This window comes from Botrytis deweyae, assembly GCF_014898535.1.
Source record: "Botrytis deweyae strain B1 chromosome Unknown BDEW_036, whole genome shotgun sequence".
Classification (NCBI taxonomy): Eukaryota; Fungi; Ascomycota; class Leotiomycetes; order Helotiales; family Sclerotiniaceae; genus Botrytis; species Botrytis deweyae.
The window spans coordinates 278,756-296,330 of record NW_024066243.1 but is presented as its reverse complement, the minus strand read 5'-3'; the positions used below and the strand labels follow the sequence as shown (position 1 = coordinate 296,330).

At 42.6% G+C, this 17,575-nt stretch overlaps 4 protein-coding genes across 4 annotated transcripts; 1 reads left to right on the top strand and 3 right to left on the bottom strand.

Moving 5' to 3' along the window:
- Positions 1-1,935: 1,935 nt before the first annotated feature.
- On the bottom strand, positions 1,936-2,721 carry EAE98_010452 (uncharacterized protein; the record flags this gene model as incomplete). Its single annotated transcript, XM_038958073.1, has 3 exons — positions 1,936-2,267; positions 2,344-2,412; positions 2,577-2,721. The coding sequence occupies 3 exons, from the start codon at positions 2,719-2,721 to the stop codon at positions 1,936-1,938; spliced, it is 546 nt and encodes a 181-aa protein (XP_038805636.1).
- A 394-nt stretch (positions 2,722-3,115) lies between these two features.
- EAE98_010451 (uncharacterized protein) lies at positions 3,116-5,295 on the bottom strand. The gene is made up of 2 exons (XM_038958072.1): positions 4,580-5,295; positions 3,116-4,457 (listed from the first exon to the last, which is right to left on the bottom strand). The coding sequence occupies exons 1-2, from the start codon at positions 4,626-4,628 to the stop codon at positions 4,033-4,035; spliced, it is 474 nt and encodes a 157-aa protein (XP_038805635.1). The 5' UTR covers positions 4,629-5,295; the 3' UTR covers positions 3,116-4,032.
- Positions 5,296-7,233: 1,938 nt separating this feature from the next.
- On the top strand, positions 7,234-9,399 carry EAE98_010450 (uncharacterized protein; the record flags this gene model as incomplete). The annotated part of the gene is made up of 3 exons (XM_038958071.1): positions 7,234-7,267; positions 7,932-7,976; positions 8,186-9,399. 3 exons carry the CDS (start codon positions 7,234-7,236, stop codon positions 9,397-9,399), a joined length of 1,293 nt encoding a protein of 430 aa, XP_038805634.1.
- A 1,218-nt stretch (positions 9,400-10,617) lies between these two features.
- On the bottom strand, positions 10,618-17,142 carry EAE98_010449 (uncharacterized protein; the record flags this gene model as incomplete). Its single annotated transcript, XM_038958070.1, has 5 exons — positions 10,618-13,797; positions 14,051-15,709; positions 15,768-16,056; positions 16,332-16,447; positions 16,510-17,142. 5 exons carry the CDS (start codon positions 17,140-17,142, stop codon positions 10,618-10,620), a joined length of 5,877 nt encoding a protein of 1,958 aa, XP_038805633.1.
- Between the last annotated feature and the right edge of the window lie 433 nt (positions 17,143-17,575).

Genomic DNA, 17,575 nt, shown 5'->3' with positions numbered 1-17,575 from the left:
CAAGAGCCAATTTCGTCATCGCACCATCCACCCCTCTCCATCGCATCCACCCCTCCCATCCCAACATCCCTCATTTCATCTCCAAACCAAGCGCGTCAAACGTCAAAAACTTTCCTCAAAAATCAATAGTACTTCATATCCCTTTGAAATTGCCTCCTCATGCTCTTTCTCACCACCCAAACTCTCCACCCACAAACTTCCCTCGAGTATCCATCCTCCTTCCCAAACCGTCCCAAGTGACACGCCCCCAACTAGGAACTTGCTCGCTCCCCCCCTCTCATCCATCATGCCAATCCTGCTTCTCCCCCAATTCATTACTCAAATGGTTATTGTGCATGAATTCCCAAGCGTGTGGATCCCTGTCCCCGCGCTGCCCGCGCATGATTTCCAAATTTCATCTCAAGATTTGCGCTCGGTGGATATGGTAAAACAGTCTAGAAGGAATCTAGAAAAGCAAAGAAGGAAGCAAAAAAAAAAAAACACGTTGAGAGTTTTCCAAATTCCAATTATTGTCTAATTCATTATCATATCATAAGCGTGTGAAAGGAAGAAAGTCACTTGATAGATACCTACGAGTACCTAGATAAACCCGACCTCCCACTCCATTCCATCTCGTGACGACCCATCCGTAACCTAAGCGATTCCAAAAAATAGGAGAATCCCAAGCACCCCGCGCGAATACATGACGCGTTCGCGAAACATTTCTCCTGAATACATAATGGCCAACTAGCACGTGTTTCCAATTCGATCCGATCTCGATAGTCTTGTGTCAAGTCCAGCATATACCACAAACATTCGCACCGGACAGTCCGAACTCCAGTCCAAGATTGGCGAATGCAATGGATGCATGCTCCATCGTAAACCACCGTTATTTCAAAGAGAAGCATTTGAAATCTTCTAGTAAATCTTCTAGTGGTACCGATATTCTTCCTTGTCCCCCACGCCTTACGATACGCCTTATGGGGACGGAGAATTTATCGTAGAATTTCTTCATCCACTGGATTGTCCGAACTAACACTTTTTCACATTTCAACAAAGACATTGGTCGATCTATCGTACAGATACTTGGTTAATTTCTCAATAAGAATTACTATATGCAAGAAAGACTAGCTAGCTAATTCTGGTATCCTCAAGTATACCACCGCATACCACCGCATACCTACTAATCACCAATCAATCTAGATTCTCTACTCGTACTCTTTAATACATAATACACCATGATTTTAATTACACAAATTCAATCTTGAAAGTAGAGAATGAGCATAATCATGAATTTCGGATATCCATGAATCCACCCACACTTTCATCCGCCCATTCATTCACACCTACCTGCCAATCTACCTATCTATCCATCCTTTAACCATTTCCTTCGATTTCGGATATTGAGTTTCTTGTACTCTCTATGCATTAAACGGAAGACATCACCCGATACACCTATTCCTATTTCAATTTCGACTTCGAGTTAGTCATATTCTCTATCCTCGATCCTCCACTCTTCTTCTCCCCATCCTCCATTCAACATTTGCATTTAAGATCTCCCAAAAGTCCAAAGCCCAAAGTTTAAAGTTCATTTTTTAGGATGAAGACATCCTTGCTCTCTAACGCGTCGTGATTCATGTGCAAGGTCTTTCATTAGTTTCCCTAAAAACGCTATACTCACACAAGTAAATCGTGAAAAGGGTCCAAACAGTTAGGAGAGAAGAAGGAAAAATTATGTTTCCTGTGGTTGAATCTGTCATAGATCTACCACAACTGACTGATAGAAATCGCCAGCTAGCCTTTCACAATATTCGGCCTTGAGTTTTTTGTAACCACATCTCTGATCTACTGTCCCATTCCATCTCGAACTCATTCCCCATCCCCTCCCTCATACCCTCCATTCCTTACCCCAATTCTCCCTAATCCACCCATTTCCCCCCTCTCTCCTCACCCACATCATCCAAATATAGCCTCTCCCGAATTCTCCCCCTCAAATCCCAACTCTGCCAACTTCCTCAAACGATTCTTATCCCTCTTCGCCTCCATCGCCCTCCTCTCCTTATCCAACTTATGCACCACCTCCGCATCGGCTTTCTCATATCCTGGCGGCGCCTCATCATCTTTATCCAGATCTATTTCGCCGAGCAACAATACATTCTCGCCACGCACGAGAAACAGTCCGCGGGGTATATCGGCGTAGAGTCCAGGCTGCGTTGCACCTTGAGGTGAGGAGGGAGGGGGAGGCGCAATGAATATCCGTTCGACGGTAGATTGAAGGACGATGTTTGCTGTAGTGGAATGTTTAGTGAGTGATGTGATGTGATGTGATGTGATGGGGCTGGAGAATGGGAAATGATTGTATACCGAACTGGTCCCAACTTCGGAGTATTCCAATAAGTTTTCTGCCATCGCGGAGGGAGATCATAAGCTTTTCTGTAGAGTAAAAATATTTCGATTAGTATATGTATGTATTCATCATCAAAGAGCTGTGTGTGTGCATATTCTCAAGCCATAGATCTACCACTAGTAGACTCTATGCAAGTAGCCGTAACACAACCAGTATTTCCAACATAGCTTCGCAGATCGGGGAATCTTACTATCAGTCAAGTCAAGCAATTGCGCAGCAGTCGTAAACATTTGCGCTGGGAGTTGCTGATTCGGCGGAGGAGGTATTATACCAGCTCCTAGAGCTGGCATCTCAGCCCCTCCTTCTGGGCCTTGATATGTCGGTTGTTGATCCATCTAGTCGGTATCTTCAAGGTAAAAATCGATTATCGTAATAGTGAGAGTTTCAACCAATCCATTCCGCGAGTTGACGATAAAAATCTCCAAAAGTTGAGGTTCGTGGACGAGATGAATAGTTTGGTTGGATGAAGTGGAAGTAGAAGATTCAATGGTTGTGGTGATAGAGAGTGACCAATCGGTTGATAGACGCGCACTGTTAAAGTTGGGGTCTCGGGGTGAAGAAAAGACGTCTTGGGAAAATGGATTTGGTTTTTATATTTTGATATCAGGATGAATTGAATGATGGCCTTGTTTGGAATGTTGGGGTGTCTATTTATTATTCCTATCTGAATTTGCAAAGTGAAAACCCCCGAACCTATTCGAATGAAATATGGTACCTACCTGTGTATGCTCTTTCCCTATCAAAGTTATTTTGGAGAGGGCAAAGAAGAAATGCTATGAAAGACATTCATTGCTCTTGAAGATGCCGGACAATCCTGACCATCGTGTATCTCTGTATTCCGCCTTGGATCTTTATCCTGATCATCTCTCCCTAATTTTTGATGACAATGAAGTAAGTACCTGTTCCTTGAGATTCCGTATTCAAGATGCTATTACTCCTCAAGTGTTAAGTCAAGGTTGGTAATGATATTGCTCTTTATTTCTCTATATATATTATTCGATGTCGAATCAATCCTTCCTCCTTTCCCTTTGTTTTTCCCCCCAATGTCAATAGAAATTTCCATGGACTGTTAGTATAAACACTGTCTGTCCACTCCATTAGATATAGCAAGAACAGTACAAGTTATAGTACTCAAGTACTTCAACGAAGATCTCAAAATGTGACATGTCATGGCGCTTTTTGGGAGATATGTAACAACGAAGGTGTCGAAAAACCTCAAAGTAGGTAAATATATGATGTTCAATAGAAAAAGAAAAAGACCATAGAACAACATGTGAGTGATGAGGAACACACTGCATTAGATCCGACTTTATTTTGCCATCTAGTGCAGACGAAAAAAAAGAAGAGTAAAGCAGCAATTTTCTTGAAGAAAACCAACCAACCAACCCAAAAATAAAATCCTCAAAATATCTTTTTTTACTTATTTTTTCAATGGAACCCGGTATCCATAACTCGTTGAATTAACACTGCAACTGGTGTGTATACAGTACGACCGATCTCAAAAACTTATTATTGCTCAATCCCGACTCGATCGGATGGAAAGGAATATCGTCGTGTATCGTCGTGTACTGTGTACTGTGTATCGTTGTCTCTTCGACCGTCCTACTACAGCGAATCGTTGGAGAGTAAACACCGGGCCCCCAAGGCTACCGTTGAATGGTACAACGTTCAAGAGCCTGTAATAATTCTGGACGCTCTTGAAGATCCTGTTTTGCCTCTGAGTATGTCGCCCACTTTCGATTCCTCTTGTGCCTCTCTGGCCATTCTGTCTCTTCGCTTGTAACGGTGACTTGGAAGAATTGGTAAAGTGCTTTGGGTGCATTCTTTGAGATTTGTTTGGCAGTTCTGGTTTCGGTGATTTGACCCAAATCATAATCGACGGTACAAACTATTCCTGCCTCCTCCCATGCTTCACGTTGTGCTGCTTGAATGCATTCTTCATCAGTCTCCCATCCACCTTTAGGTAAAACCCATGCGTTCCGACGTGTAGATTGTATAAGGAGGACGTGAGTTTTTGCTTCGTTCAAAGGGACCACTCCCGCAACGAGTCTTTCTCCTTCTGGGCCATAACCTGTATTCCAAAAGGAGGATGTAAGCCTATGAACATTCCGGATTTGGAAGTGGGAGAATGTCAAAGGTAAGAGGTAAAAGGTACGAATGCGCCAAATGGCATAGAGGAATTGCAAAACGTACGTTGGTTATTTCTCCCCGTACGAGATTCCATAGGAAGGCCTGTTGCCATGATGAAGGTGATGCTTCACCTGTAGGGTGCTGATGCACAGTGCAGGAAGCACAATTCGTTGTTGTAAATCAAATAATTAAAAGTTCGTTGAGATAAAGTTCGGCTGCGGGAGGGAGTTGAGTAGGCTACTGTAACTTTTTTTTTTTCTTAAAAAAGGATCAAGAAGCGCAATCGTGCATGTTATCTGGTAGTAGGCTGGGAGGGAGATTGCAATATCAAATCGGATATTTGTTTGGATCTTGTGGGAATTGAAGGACAATGTGTAATGAATTGAAATTTAATTGATTGTCATTTTGTGTTGGAAATGTATCAGACGATTCGGATTTTGAAGAAGAAGAAGAGGAGGAGGACGAAGAAGAAGAAGGAGACGAGAGGGAGAAGGAGAAAGAGAAAGGGGTGATAAGTTTATGAGTGTGTATGCGTGTGTATGTATGTGTACGGGACGTGTGTGTGTGTGTGTGTGTGTAGAATAGAGTCAGTCTTCTTTGAAGATTTTTCAATAATGACTGACTGGATTCCAATTGGAAAGTACTGACTGACTGATTGTGAAAGTGCAGGTGAGGTGGTGAAGTGAAGTGAGGTGATGTGAAGGGGTTACTACTCTACGACTCAAATCACAGTCCCGTAAAGTAAAGTAATATAACAAGTAGAGGACGAGTTACGGCAAGGCTTGCTACAACAATCAAACATCCACTCGTTTTTCTCACTAACCTAATTAATTTTAAAAGATTTCCAACTTTATATGAAAGAAAAGGTTCGGAGTAAACGGAGAAGGAGAGGTCAAACCGTCAAACCGTCAAAGAGAGAGAGAGGGGGGGAGGGAGAAGAGAAGGGCTAGCCTCTAGCTTGCTTGGGATATATCTTTTTGATATTGATATGATATAACAATACCTAGGTACCTACCTATACCTAGATGGTTCCGTGTCTCGTGCCTTTTTTCCTAATATCGGTATCGAGTTATGTTTGTAGATTTTTATTTATATGTCTATATGTATGAGTATATATAGGTACTCGTATATATAGCTAAAATACACTGGTATGTATGAATCCGTGGAAAATGCTCAAAGAACTTTTAGATGTCTTTAACATCTGTTGCAACACCGTCCTGGTTTTATCTAAGCATGGAAATTCTATGCATCAACCGCTCCGTAAACTTGGCAAGAGAATTTAATCGAGCTTGGTAACGGTGAATTCCAGCCAGCTGTGAATGGGGAGGGAGGTAGGTAGGTAGCACGATCTAGAAGCTGTAAATGATGAGTGGCGTTTCAATATAAACCTTGAGATCAATAACCACCCAGTACGACCTACTTGTTACTACATTGAATTCTATCCTGTCCTGTCCTGTCATGTCTTATTTGCATCAAAAAGCTTCAATCTCGATAAGCGGTAATATATCTAACCAGCAATATATCTAGCCAGTAATATATCTAATCAGTAATATATCTAACCAGTATATATCTAACCAGTATATATCTAACCAGTATATATCTAACCAGTATATATCTAACCAGTATATATCTAACCCGTAACATATCTCTTTACTATATATCGTATCACTCAGGAATCTCAAACCACCAAGACTGAGTGGGGGTTTACCGAGCCGTTGTAATGTTAATACATGTATCATCACATCCACCGCGCAGGTGAATATCTTAAATGGGGAGATAGGCACTGTCGAGTCACTTTTCCTTGTCGGTATGATGATCGATAACGATCGTATGTCTCGTCTCCTGATCTTCTCTCCAGCTGGCGACTAGAGAGTAAGATCCTACAAACTATTGATACAGATACCCATCAAAAGAATCACTGCAACAAGAATTAGGGGTAAAAGGGATTATCGCTAGGAAATACAACGTACTCACTCATCTTCATCTACAATCATTCTACCAACCGATCACTTACTTTCTTCACTAGCATCGACTTACCTGCAAACCCATGGAATAAGCAACACCTAGATAGATCGAGCCGCAAAAGCCGCAATCATACCTACCTACCTACATCCACACATACATACCGGCACCCGCATCGGCATCGGCATCGGACCTGTTTTTCCGTCCAAAACAAAGTCAGCATATCAAATTCACCAATCCTCATAATTGGTTCGACGGAGAGTAAAGGTTGCAAAACAGAGTACAGAACCACAGACTCCTTCCTACATACAATATTCGAGTATTGAGTATCAAACAATGTATGTCATCCCCCCGCCAATTCCAAAAATCTATCTTTTGATGCTTGGATTATTCGATTATTGCATATAATTTCATTGATATGGATCGGAAGTTACTGGAATGATTAACTTACCAAATCAAACTCCATTCTAGTCTCAAGCTCTCATGATCTTTTCTTGAACGCGGCTTGACAACACAAACCCAACTATTAATTCCCACTCTTTATCGTACTCTACTCCTGATTCCACTACCTACTCTCACTCTGTCTCCCACCATCACTCCCACTCTCATCTGCACTCACTCCCACTTCAATCCGGCGAATTATCTACCCGTCCGTATCCATACAACAAAAACAACAACAACAGCAACATCATTGTCATCATCATCTCCATCTCACAGCCAATATCGGCCTTGTCACCTTGGGCTGTTTCCACGTCATGCAAACCCCAGTCTCGCTTCTTTCGCCCCTTGGTAAGTTCCAACGTTCGTTATTGGAGAACCAGAAAAGCAGAAAGAAATCCCATTTTGGTTTCTGGTATTCATCATTGGCCAATAAATTGACCTCGTGGGTAAATGGCTCGATGTTAATTCATTTTGCATTCTCATCATCTCCTTTCCTTCCTGCCCAGATTTCCTTTCAATGCCATCTTCTTCTTTGGTATTTGTCACACTGCATGCTGTATATTGTACAAATATCCGAATGAATCATATCTACTTGGATGCTGCGTAGTAGTACTACATTGTATACATCCCAAAAATATCACGGGGAATTTGATGAGATACCTTGGTAGTTATGGGTCACAATCACCATCTCCTCTCATGTGGTTTAACAACAACCCTACTTCATCCTGTTCATTCAGTTCATTCAGTTCCCAGAAACACGGCTGAACCAGAAATTCAAAACTTATCGCCATACAAGTGTTACCATTCCGCAGTCATCACGATCATGGCAAAGGAACCATACAATCCCTCTTCCCCGGTCTCACATTGAAATTCTAAATTATCATCACCGGATTTGTATTGTAGCACGAAACGCAGATGACACTGCAGATTTCAGTATCTTTCAGAAGAAATCAATATGACAAAAATGACAAAATTGTTATCAATTTGCTGACTTGATTCATGCGATTTCTAGGCTACAGTAACAATAGTTGTGGATATTGTCACAATGATTCAGGCAGTTAGTTACATATTCTCATTACCTACCTACAAACCTGTATTCTTGGCAACATCATGCCATATTTCTCTATCACACGTGCTTCTTTTGATGGGGAAATTACTTCCTTTCATATACTCAATATTGTTGAGTATCTGGATTAGTTGCTCAAAAGCTTCCTTCAAGCTTTCACGGCGTGCAGAGGTCACTCATTTATCTGTTTTTACCTTTAGGTTATTCGTACTACGCCAGGACCCAATCACTCCAACCAGAATTTTATCAAGGACTTCTCGATCGAGGATGGAGACGCTCAGGTACCCTTCTCTATAAACCCGATCTTCGAAAATCATGCTGTCCACAATATACCATCCGCCTAGATTCCCACCAATTTCGCGCGACAAAAGATCAACGGCAAGTCGTAAATCGTTTCAATAAATATGTCCTCGGAGATGCATATACAAAAGAAGCAGCAAGATTATTTCCAAAATCACGCGAGCAAGCTAAGAAACGTAATACGGACTTTGATCTCGAGGAAAGAATTCATGAAGGGGAAAAGGAAAGAGTTAAGACACCACCGGAACCAGCACATGCTTTTACTGTTACGCTGGAAACAGATCAGTTTACAGAAGAAAAATATACTCTTTTTGAAAATTATCAAAGGATTGTTCATCATGAACCTCCTGATAGAATAAGTAAAGGAGGTTTCAAAAATTTCCTCTGCTCTTCCCCTTTACCACGAAGTACCACAACCATCGACGGCAAAATCAAACACCTAGGTTCCTACCACCAATGTTACCGTCTCGATGGAAAATTGATCGCTATAGGCGTTCTAGATCTCCTCCCTAAATGCGTCAGCGCAGTCTACTTCATGTATCACGAATCGGTACATTCTCACGGCTTTGGAAAACTAGGCGCAGTGCGAGAAATAGCATTAGCAAAAGAAGAGGGTTATCAATATTGGTATGCAGGTTTTTACATTCACACTTGTGTGAAAATGAGATATAAAGGGGATTACAGTCCTCAGTATGTTCTGGATCCGGAAACGTACAATTGGATACTCTTTGATGAACATCTGAGAAGAAGATTTGACGAGAGGAAATATGTCAGCGAGACTCAAACAGCGTCTGAATCCTCAGAATCTTCAACACAAAACTCGGGTTCAAACAACACGTCGGATGAAGATTCATCGGCTCTCTACAATGCAGATAGTAAACCCATCTTCGAAACATCCATGCCGGGTCTCCTTTCTAAATCCGACATTCTAACAAAATCCCCACTCGATCATGTTAAAATCCGCATCGGCCAAACTATGCACGAGACGCATGAGCTGGTGAGTTGGGAGAGCGATAGTGTAGGGGATGTGGATAGTCTCAAGGGGATCATTGCAGAGTTGGTTAGTGCGGTTGGAGTCAGGCTGGCGGGGGAGATGGTGGTTTATTTCCGATAAAGGGGGAGTGGAAGCGCGGAGCGTATGTTCTTACATTGAAAGAAGGGGTTGGGGGGGGGGGTGGATTACATGGTAGATCAATGGGAGAGAAAGAATTACATGGGTATATGTGTATAACGCAATGATATTTTTCACATTTTAGACATCGCTAAGATTTTAGCACACAATCTCTGCGTTCGTTATGTTGTGTTGTTTAACTCATCTACCTATTCCATACCCCTCTCCTGCCTGCCTCTGAATTCTACAACGAAGTAGATTAACAAGAATAGCGAGAGAGAGAGAGAGAGAGAGAGAGAGAGAGAGAGAGAGAGAGAGAGAGAGAGAGAGAGAAACCCCCAGTCTAAGTTAAGTTATCGTTATCATATCTAAAATTTAAAATCCAAAAAGTCCTCTTAATAAAAGAAAAGAACAGAGAATCGAGCTTCGAGCTTTGGAAAAGAAATACTTGTGTATTATGTATAAAAGAAGGGTAGAAATATATATATATATATATATGTGTGTGTGTGATTTTTCGAACTAATTGTTTTTTTTTGGGGGAGGGAGGGGGGGGGGGGGGTGAGAAGAAGAGGGAAAGTTTAGGGGAAAGTTTGGGGGTGTGTGTGTGGGGGGGGGGGGTGTTTTAGATAAGTCGGATAGAGTAGAGAGTGGAGAGTAGAGAAAAGTAAAGGAGGAGAAGGGAGGAGAAGGGAGGAGAAGGGAGGAGAAGGGAAGGGAGGAGAATAATGGATATCATGAGGGATGTTGTGTCCAGTATCTAATTTCTAGGGGGGGAAGGGGAGGAGGGGATTGCAACACAGAAGATTAAGATTATATGTTTGAATTTGATTACTTTACTTTGTAGAGGTAGGTAGGTAATTGATGGAAAGAGAGCAAATAGATGATAGCTAATAGATACTAACTAATAGCTAAGAAAGATTGTTTGTATTAAAACTCTCTCGTATTAGAGAGCTTTCCATCCAATACAATACACATTTTTAAGAGAACAAGCAAATTTACATACCCCCTTCCAAGCACCCAAGACCAAGACATCGACAAACCCAAATAGAAAGCACGAATCACATTCCTCAAACGCTAATCATAAATTCATAATGCTACTTACTGCATACCGCATACCGCATAAATTTTCCATCGTTTCTTCATAATTTCATCCGGGTAAATATAAATTACCTAGGTATCATCACCAACCAATATACCATCGTATCGTGCTCCCCAGCAGCGTTATGTGAGTTCCATAAAGGTAGCTCTACCAGACTCATTAACCATAACGATATTATTATCATAGACGTCACAGGAAGTCGGTCTATGATTGGGCAGAAACAGCATCACCTTTCGGTTGTCCGCCGATCCCCATTCTATACGATCCCGCTTGACCTGGATATTACTCAAGATAGTTCGCTTTGGAGATGAACCACCCATGAAGAGAGGATCAACCCAAAGAGGTCCTTTATCCGTTTGAAAATATTGATGATCTTGAGAAAGAACTAGCTTGTTGCACTCTGTATTTATGTCAAAGGTCTGCTGCAAAGTCCATGCAGAGTGTTCTGTTTCTGAACGGCCCCAAACCCTGATGGTAGCATTGCCAAACATAGAAATTTTGTTGCTTGATACTAGTACACGACTATCAGATGAGAACGCAACTGCTGTCACGCAGTAGACTCGGTTTTGTGCTCCACATGGTTGAGATAGTGTTTGTATATGTCGTAGACGGGCACATGAGATTGTGATGTCGTTTTCGAATGAGTAAACCACCACTAATTGCTCAGAATCTGGGAAAACAGATATTGCTTCAACGTTTCCATAATACTCGACCAATGCCTGTGTGCAAACAAGCTGCTGAGAAACGATGCTGAGTATCCTAATAGTGCCGTCACTGAAGCCCAGAATAAATAATTTATTATCGGGTGAAATTATGATTTTGGTTGGACAGATTTCCTCCGGATACAATCTGTAGTTATAACGGCATTGAATGTCGTGTGTTTCAGGAGTAGGTTCCCACACCGTCACCGTTCCCCCTTTGCGACTCGTCACCAAGAAAATACTATCAGGCGAATATGCCAGTGACGTGAAAGATCTAAAGCATGGTGGCGCTTCCTTTTCTTTGTGTATCTGTTGGGTTTCTGTGAAGGCTATATCCCATATGGCGATATCTCCATTCTCATAACCAGCAGCAACAGAACCACCATTTGGCGACAGTACTGCTAGGATCATTGGTCCAAAACCTCCCTTAATTGGTGACTTTCTTGTAGAAACCCATATAGGCGGTCGTTCTTCTATGCGATTCCAGATCTGTATTGTCCCACACACTGCCATTATCTTCTTACCGCTCGATGAAATTTCTACCCTCGTGATTGAATCATTGATGCCATCTGATAGGGTTTGTTGTAGAAACCAACAACAAGGTTTTTCCATCGTGGAGCACCAGACCATGATACATTGATCAATGGAGGCAGTCACTAGTATGCTACCATCTGATGATAATGCCATTGCGCAGAGCTTTTCAGAATTGTGTGTTAGATTCTGTATATGAACCCACTTAGGATTGTGGGCTCTAACATGGCACCAGATATCTATAGTATTGTCGTTTGAAATTAGTGCTGCTATTTGACCATCTGAAGAAATTGCTACTATTGCATCCTTCGAGCTGAGCGAGGACTCCAAAGTCTGTGGGAAACGTTCCAGGGCAGTTGCAGTTTCCCAAAGATGAATATCACCGTACCAAGAACCCAGTGCCAGAATCTTGCTGTCAAGTGAAAATGCAAGGTACTTGCTATCGTAACAGATGCGGGGATAGGCGGCACCTATATGTAACTCAATTTGGGCCCCATTGTTAGTATTAAAAAGGCCAACCCGCTCATGACAGTCGCTGATGGCAACCAATCCGGTATTTGGCGAGACTGCTAGCGCTAAACCCACGCATGACCTCCTGCCATTATCGCTAAAGGACTTGTGATGAGTCCATGGAAGAATTTTATCGACACTCTCGTGCTCCTCAAGCCTGGTTTCGTGCTTCCATAGATCAATAGGTATAGATCCTACTACAAAGTCATCATAATATCTCGAGAGTTGTGATACAGCGCTTCTTGGACATTCCAAGGTTTGCTTCACAGTCCACATGATAGAATCTCGAAGCTGGGTAGTCCCCTCACTAGCTTCACAGACTATTACATTTCCATTGGGAGAGAAGTTGACAGTTTTCAAACTCTGTGAATGGGATTCTAGATCCTCCTGAAGGATTGTCACGGCCAGATCCCAAAATCCAACCACACCGTCTCTCGAACAAAGAGCCAACAGTTTATTGTCACGTGAAAATGACACGGATGAAGGAATAAAATGGTAATCTAATGTTGTCTGAAGAGTCCAGTCAATAGAATTCCAAATCTCTATCGTTGTTGAAGTCGATATTAATGCAAAATACTTCCCATTTTTGGAAAATGTCATTCCAGTCCATCGATTCCCTCTCTGGAGATATGAATGATCTTTCAACGTGTGTTTCTGACACAGAGTTGCTGTAGTGAGATTCCAAACACAAATCTCTTGGACCCAGCTGACGACTACCGCTGAGCTTCCATTTGGAGATAATATGCAGTTGCAGCCCCATATTTGGCCAAGAGAAATCCAATCCCCATTTTCGACCCTCCAAAATTCAATGGTTAAGTCAGTACCGATGGCCAGAAGTAATTGAAGATCCGGCAGAAATTCTGCCGATAGAACTCTCGAATTTGAATATTCGTTTGCTAGATTCATAATCCGACTTGGAAATTCGTAGTTAAACTCAGTATTCCAAGCTGTTCCGTGGTCTTGGCAGCGGCGCCAAACTGTGACTTCAGTTTTCTTGTGAAAGATAAGGAAACCATCTTCCACTGAAAATGATAATGTGCGGTTGTAATTGGGTGGCCACCTGCATGCATCAATTACATGATTATGGCTGAGTCTACTCTGAAGCACCCAGGTGGCAGCATTCCATATATCGACGAATCCCGGAACGGAAACTGCTAAAAGCGTACCATCTTTCGAGAACGAGATGGCGTCAACAGCAATCTCGTCAACAGTTATTGTATTTTGAAGAATTCCGGTCACCCTATTCCAGATTTTCACATCACCCCCACAGCATGATGCGAACAAGATACTATCCTCGGATAACGAAAACGGGCCACCACCGCAGTCTAGAGTCTGTAATTCCGCGGACCATGTTGGTTCCATCTTTGATCGTATCTTGATTCCTGGTAACACCAGGTCTTTAAATGCTTTCTTCACGAGGCTTTCTTCAGGAGCAAACACGAGTGCCGAACAATAAAGTTGAGCAGGCGAATTAGCAACCATTCCTATGTTTCGGGTTATAAAACGTTTTGCATCTTGAAGAAACGCGGACAACTCTGATGTATCTACATTGCCAATCTCCTACAAAAACCATCGTTAGTTCAAGCTCAACATTTTAAATCGTCCCAAAACTTGAGCATGTTCAGAGTGAAGTCCGAAGACATTGTCTTCGAGTCTCAAGAAAAGTCTGAAACCTCCGGATCCAATCAATTCTTATTTAAACAAGAATGCTAATAGCATAGCCACTGTGTATGAAAGGAGGTATGCACAATGTATGAAAAACAACAAGACAAACCGAAATCTGCAAATATATGAAGTGAAGGATGCAACTTACCACGAGTGAATGCAGTGAGCTTATGAAGTCAATAGCCTTGGTTATCTCGCCGAGGTGGCATAAAGCCTCTAACCATTGTATAAAGTATTTCTGTAGAAATAGGTGAGCCTCTCCATCATCACTGATACGGAGGCCGCTGCACTGCAGATGGCTGACCCAATAACGGCAGGCATACCGGACATGCCCATGATCGATTAAGAGGTGCTTGGAGATACCAGCTTCTAGTCCCTTGAAGCTACAACCATTAACGTTCAAAGTCTTGTTTTGTAAGATATTGAGACAATGATGAAAAATTTCTTCGTGTGCCTTCTCCTCAGAGATCCAGAATGGATCCAGAGATCGTTGCTGGTCAAGAAGAAAGTCTCGGAACGATTGGTGCATCAACTTAATGGTAGCGCATTGTTTATCACTGACATTTTGTGCCATGTCCAGAACAGAATACAAAGGCTTCATGGCTCCCTTGATATTGTTAAGTTTTCTGTCGAGCAGGCGAGCCAAATCAATCTCCGAAAGTGGATCGAAAACCGAGACGATGGCACAAACAACAGGTTTAAATAAGTTGATAAACTCTTGGCATTCAGCGCTGGTTCTGCAAAATTGTGCCATAATTTCCCTGTATAAATTATCAAGCGCCTGTAAAGATGACTGGCTACCTGTACCTCCTTTGAGCACAAATTCCAGGCGCTGTTGGGCATCTTTTCCTTCATCTATGTACCGACATACAACAGCCGCGTAGATGAATAAACGACCGGATCGTCGACCGAGCTCACGAATGTTCTCTTCTCCCGGCCACTGTTGGCTGCCGCTTACTTCTAGGCAAGATATTTCATCGTGCTCCTCCAAGATCGCTCTTGTACGAGTGCGTATATAGATAAGAATATCATGCTCGTTTTCATCCTCGTGCATTTCATCGAGTGCATACTCGCAACAAGTAGCATTGTCTGTTTGGGGAACATTTCTTATTCGAAAAGCGTTACGTACGGCTGTTTCAGGCCGACTGGTGATGAAGAATCGAATGGGGCGGGTGTCTCCTTCTCGGTCCGCAATAAGTTTCATAATGATTTTAATATCCTTGCCCAAGCACTCATCGAGGGCATCAACTACAACAAGCAAGGAGCGCTTGTCTTCTGTTTGATTTGATGGACCACAAACAAGCTTTTTCCATTGATCCGAGAAGCTCCAATTATCGATATTCTGGTCTTTCTCTATCGCCTCGCAGATGTACCTTTTTATCGTTGGATCAATACTGGCTAATTGAAAAGCGATCGATCTGAAGAATCGTGTAGCATCTCCCCTACCCTCTTTGTTCCGTGCGAAGAAGAAACTCGCCCCCAATATGGTTTGACCGTCAATCCATTGAGCTACAGTGTGGGCTATTGTTGATTTACCGGTTCCAGCTGCACCTTTCAACCAGAAGACCGCGGGGCCTGCGGCGTTGTCATGCCATTTCTTGATCTCCTCGAGGGCTGTAACACGAGTTTTTTCTTGGCAAGAATCATGCTCATTCGCCGGCGAGTTAACAACTGCTCCCTGAGGTGGATCTAGCTTGAGTAATAGTTCACTTTGCCTCGTTTGGCCCTGATCATTTCCAAAGCTTGCAACCTGCTTGATCAAGTCTTTTTGACCTCCCACTATCTCATTTTGACTTTGAACTACTTCCTATTTAGCTTCAAGTTAGTATAAATTCATCACTCTTGGGGGAAGATTGTGTACAGACTATCAATCTGTCTTCCAGCGAGCTGACTGTCTTATCGATCTCAGATAGGAGCTCGAAGCTGAATGATTTCAAATGTTCATCGATCGTTGTTTGATGTTTCCGAACAGTTTGAAGTATATCATTCCACGGATCAGCCAGGACAAAATTTCTAAAGAAGCGTGTAGATCCGTTCCTTGAAAGATGAGTAGAAAATCGAATTTGGTACTCTAATATCGCAGCGTAGAGATCGATGGTGGCCAATCGCCATGAACGAATCAAGTCCTGCAGATACAGTTTTGCGTTTGTCTGACTACATAGAAGCTGTTAGCTTTCCGAAGTACTGTTAACCCCCCCCCCAAAAGTATTAAAGAGTAGATTCATATCCAATGCCTCAATTTCAAAAGGGTTTTCAAGTGCTCGAACTTTTCAAAAAGATTCCTGCACTGCATTAAGGCCCAACGAAAGATTGAACATTCCATCTTGTGGAGCGTATTTCGTTTGCCCTAAATCCCTGATTTACAGTTTGTGCGTGATCCGCGAAATAAGATAGAGGGAATATTAATTAAGCAAGAATCGAGCAAGTACCTTTGTGGTTCCTTCCACAATCGACGCTCGACGACTTCGGAACGGATCAGCACGTGGCAAATTTCTTCAAACCCCGTGAGCGCATCTTCGTCTTGAGTAATAGGGTTTAACAGGATCTATTCACATGCTATGTCAGGATTAACTCTCAAAATATCAGAAAAATAAATTGCAAACATACTGGAAGAAATATTAGAACACCCGCCCATGCTAACGAGGCATGTGGATCGCCAGATATCGCCGTTGTGATGAAGTCTTTGCCAGTTATTATCATCTTGACACTTTTACCAAGCACTTTGTTGATTCCAGTAAGATGACTGGCCTTCCAAGCCTCGACTTGGTCTTCGAGGATAATCCTCTGAAATGACAATGTAGCCTCGACGTCGCCCGTTGCAGGAGTTTCATCGTCGCTTCCCTCTTTTTGTTCGGGTTTGTCTTTATCGAGATACTTGATAAGCCATCCACAGGTGTAAATATTTGTCTGATCATGACACTTACCAAGCTGATGTTGCTCCAACAAATCTCGTTGATAGCTATCAACAAGCTTACCAAGCTCCGGATCTTGACAAAGTTTCTCCCGGGCTTCTACCCAGAGTGAAATCCGATCTTGACGCCCCACAGGAGCAGCAACAACGGTAGTGGGAGTAGGAGAGCAAGCAACACTAATGGGCAGAATGTCATTAGGCTGTGCATCAGGAAGCCCATGAGAAGGCCCATCAACAGCTTCATCCCCAACCGACTCAAGCGCTTGAGCATCAGATCGAGGGCGAATCTTCTGCTTGAATCTACGGGACAAACAATTACGGAACTTCATGATGCTTTTCTCGACTCTGTGCTTTCGATAAACTGGAATTTGGATACGAATCGACGTGCAAGAAAGTTCTCAAGAGTGGCGAGCCTTATGCCGCATCTTTGCACAACTACCATAACGAATTGTGCGACATACACGTCACATGAAAAATGCACCACTCCGCCCTGCGAAACACAGCATTCGTATCGCAGTAGCGCGTTACTAGAAACTCAAGGCGCACAGATTTCTTTCATTCGCTCTTGTAAGATGCACAAATGGGGCGATACGGTTACCATTCTGGGTCGATGTTCAGCGTAACCTGAAGCATTTAACGACTCGAATCCAGTTGGTTCGGTCCGCATTGTCGGAGCAAAGTGGTTGGTATCGCCTTTCATTGAGAGATTCGAAAACAAATCATTAGCCCTGATTTTCAGATATTTGAGAAATTGAGTCATAC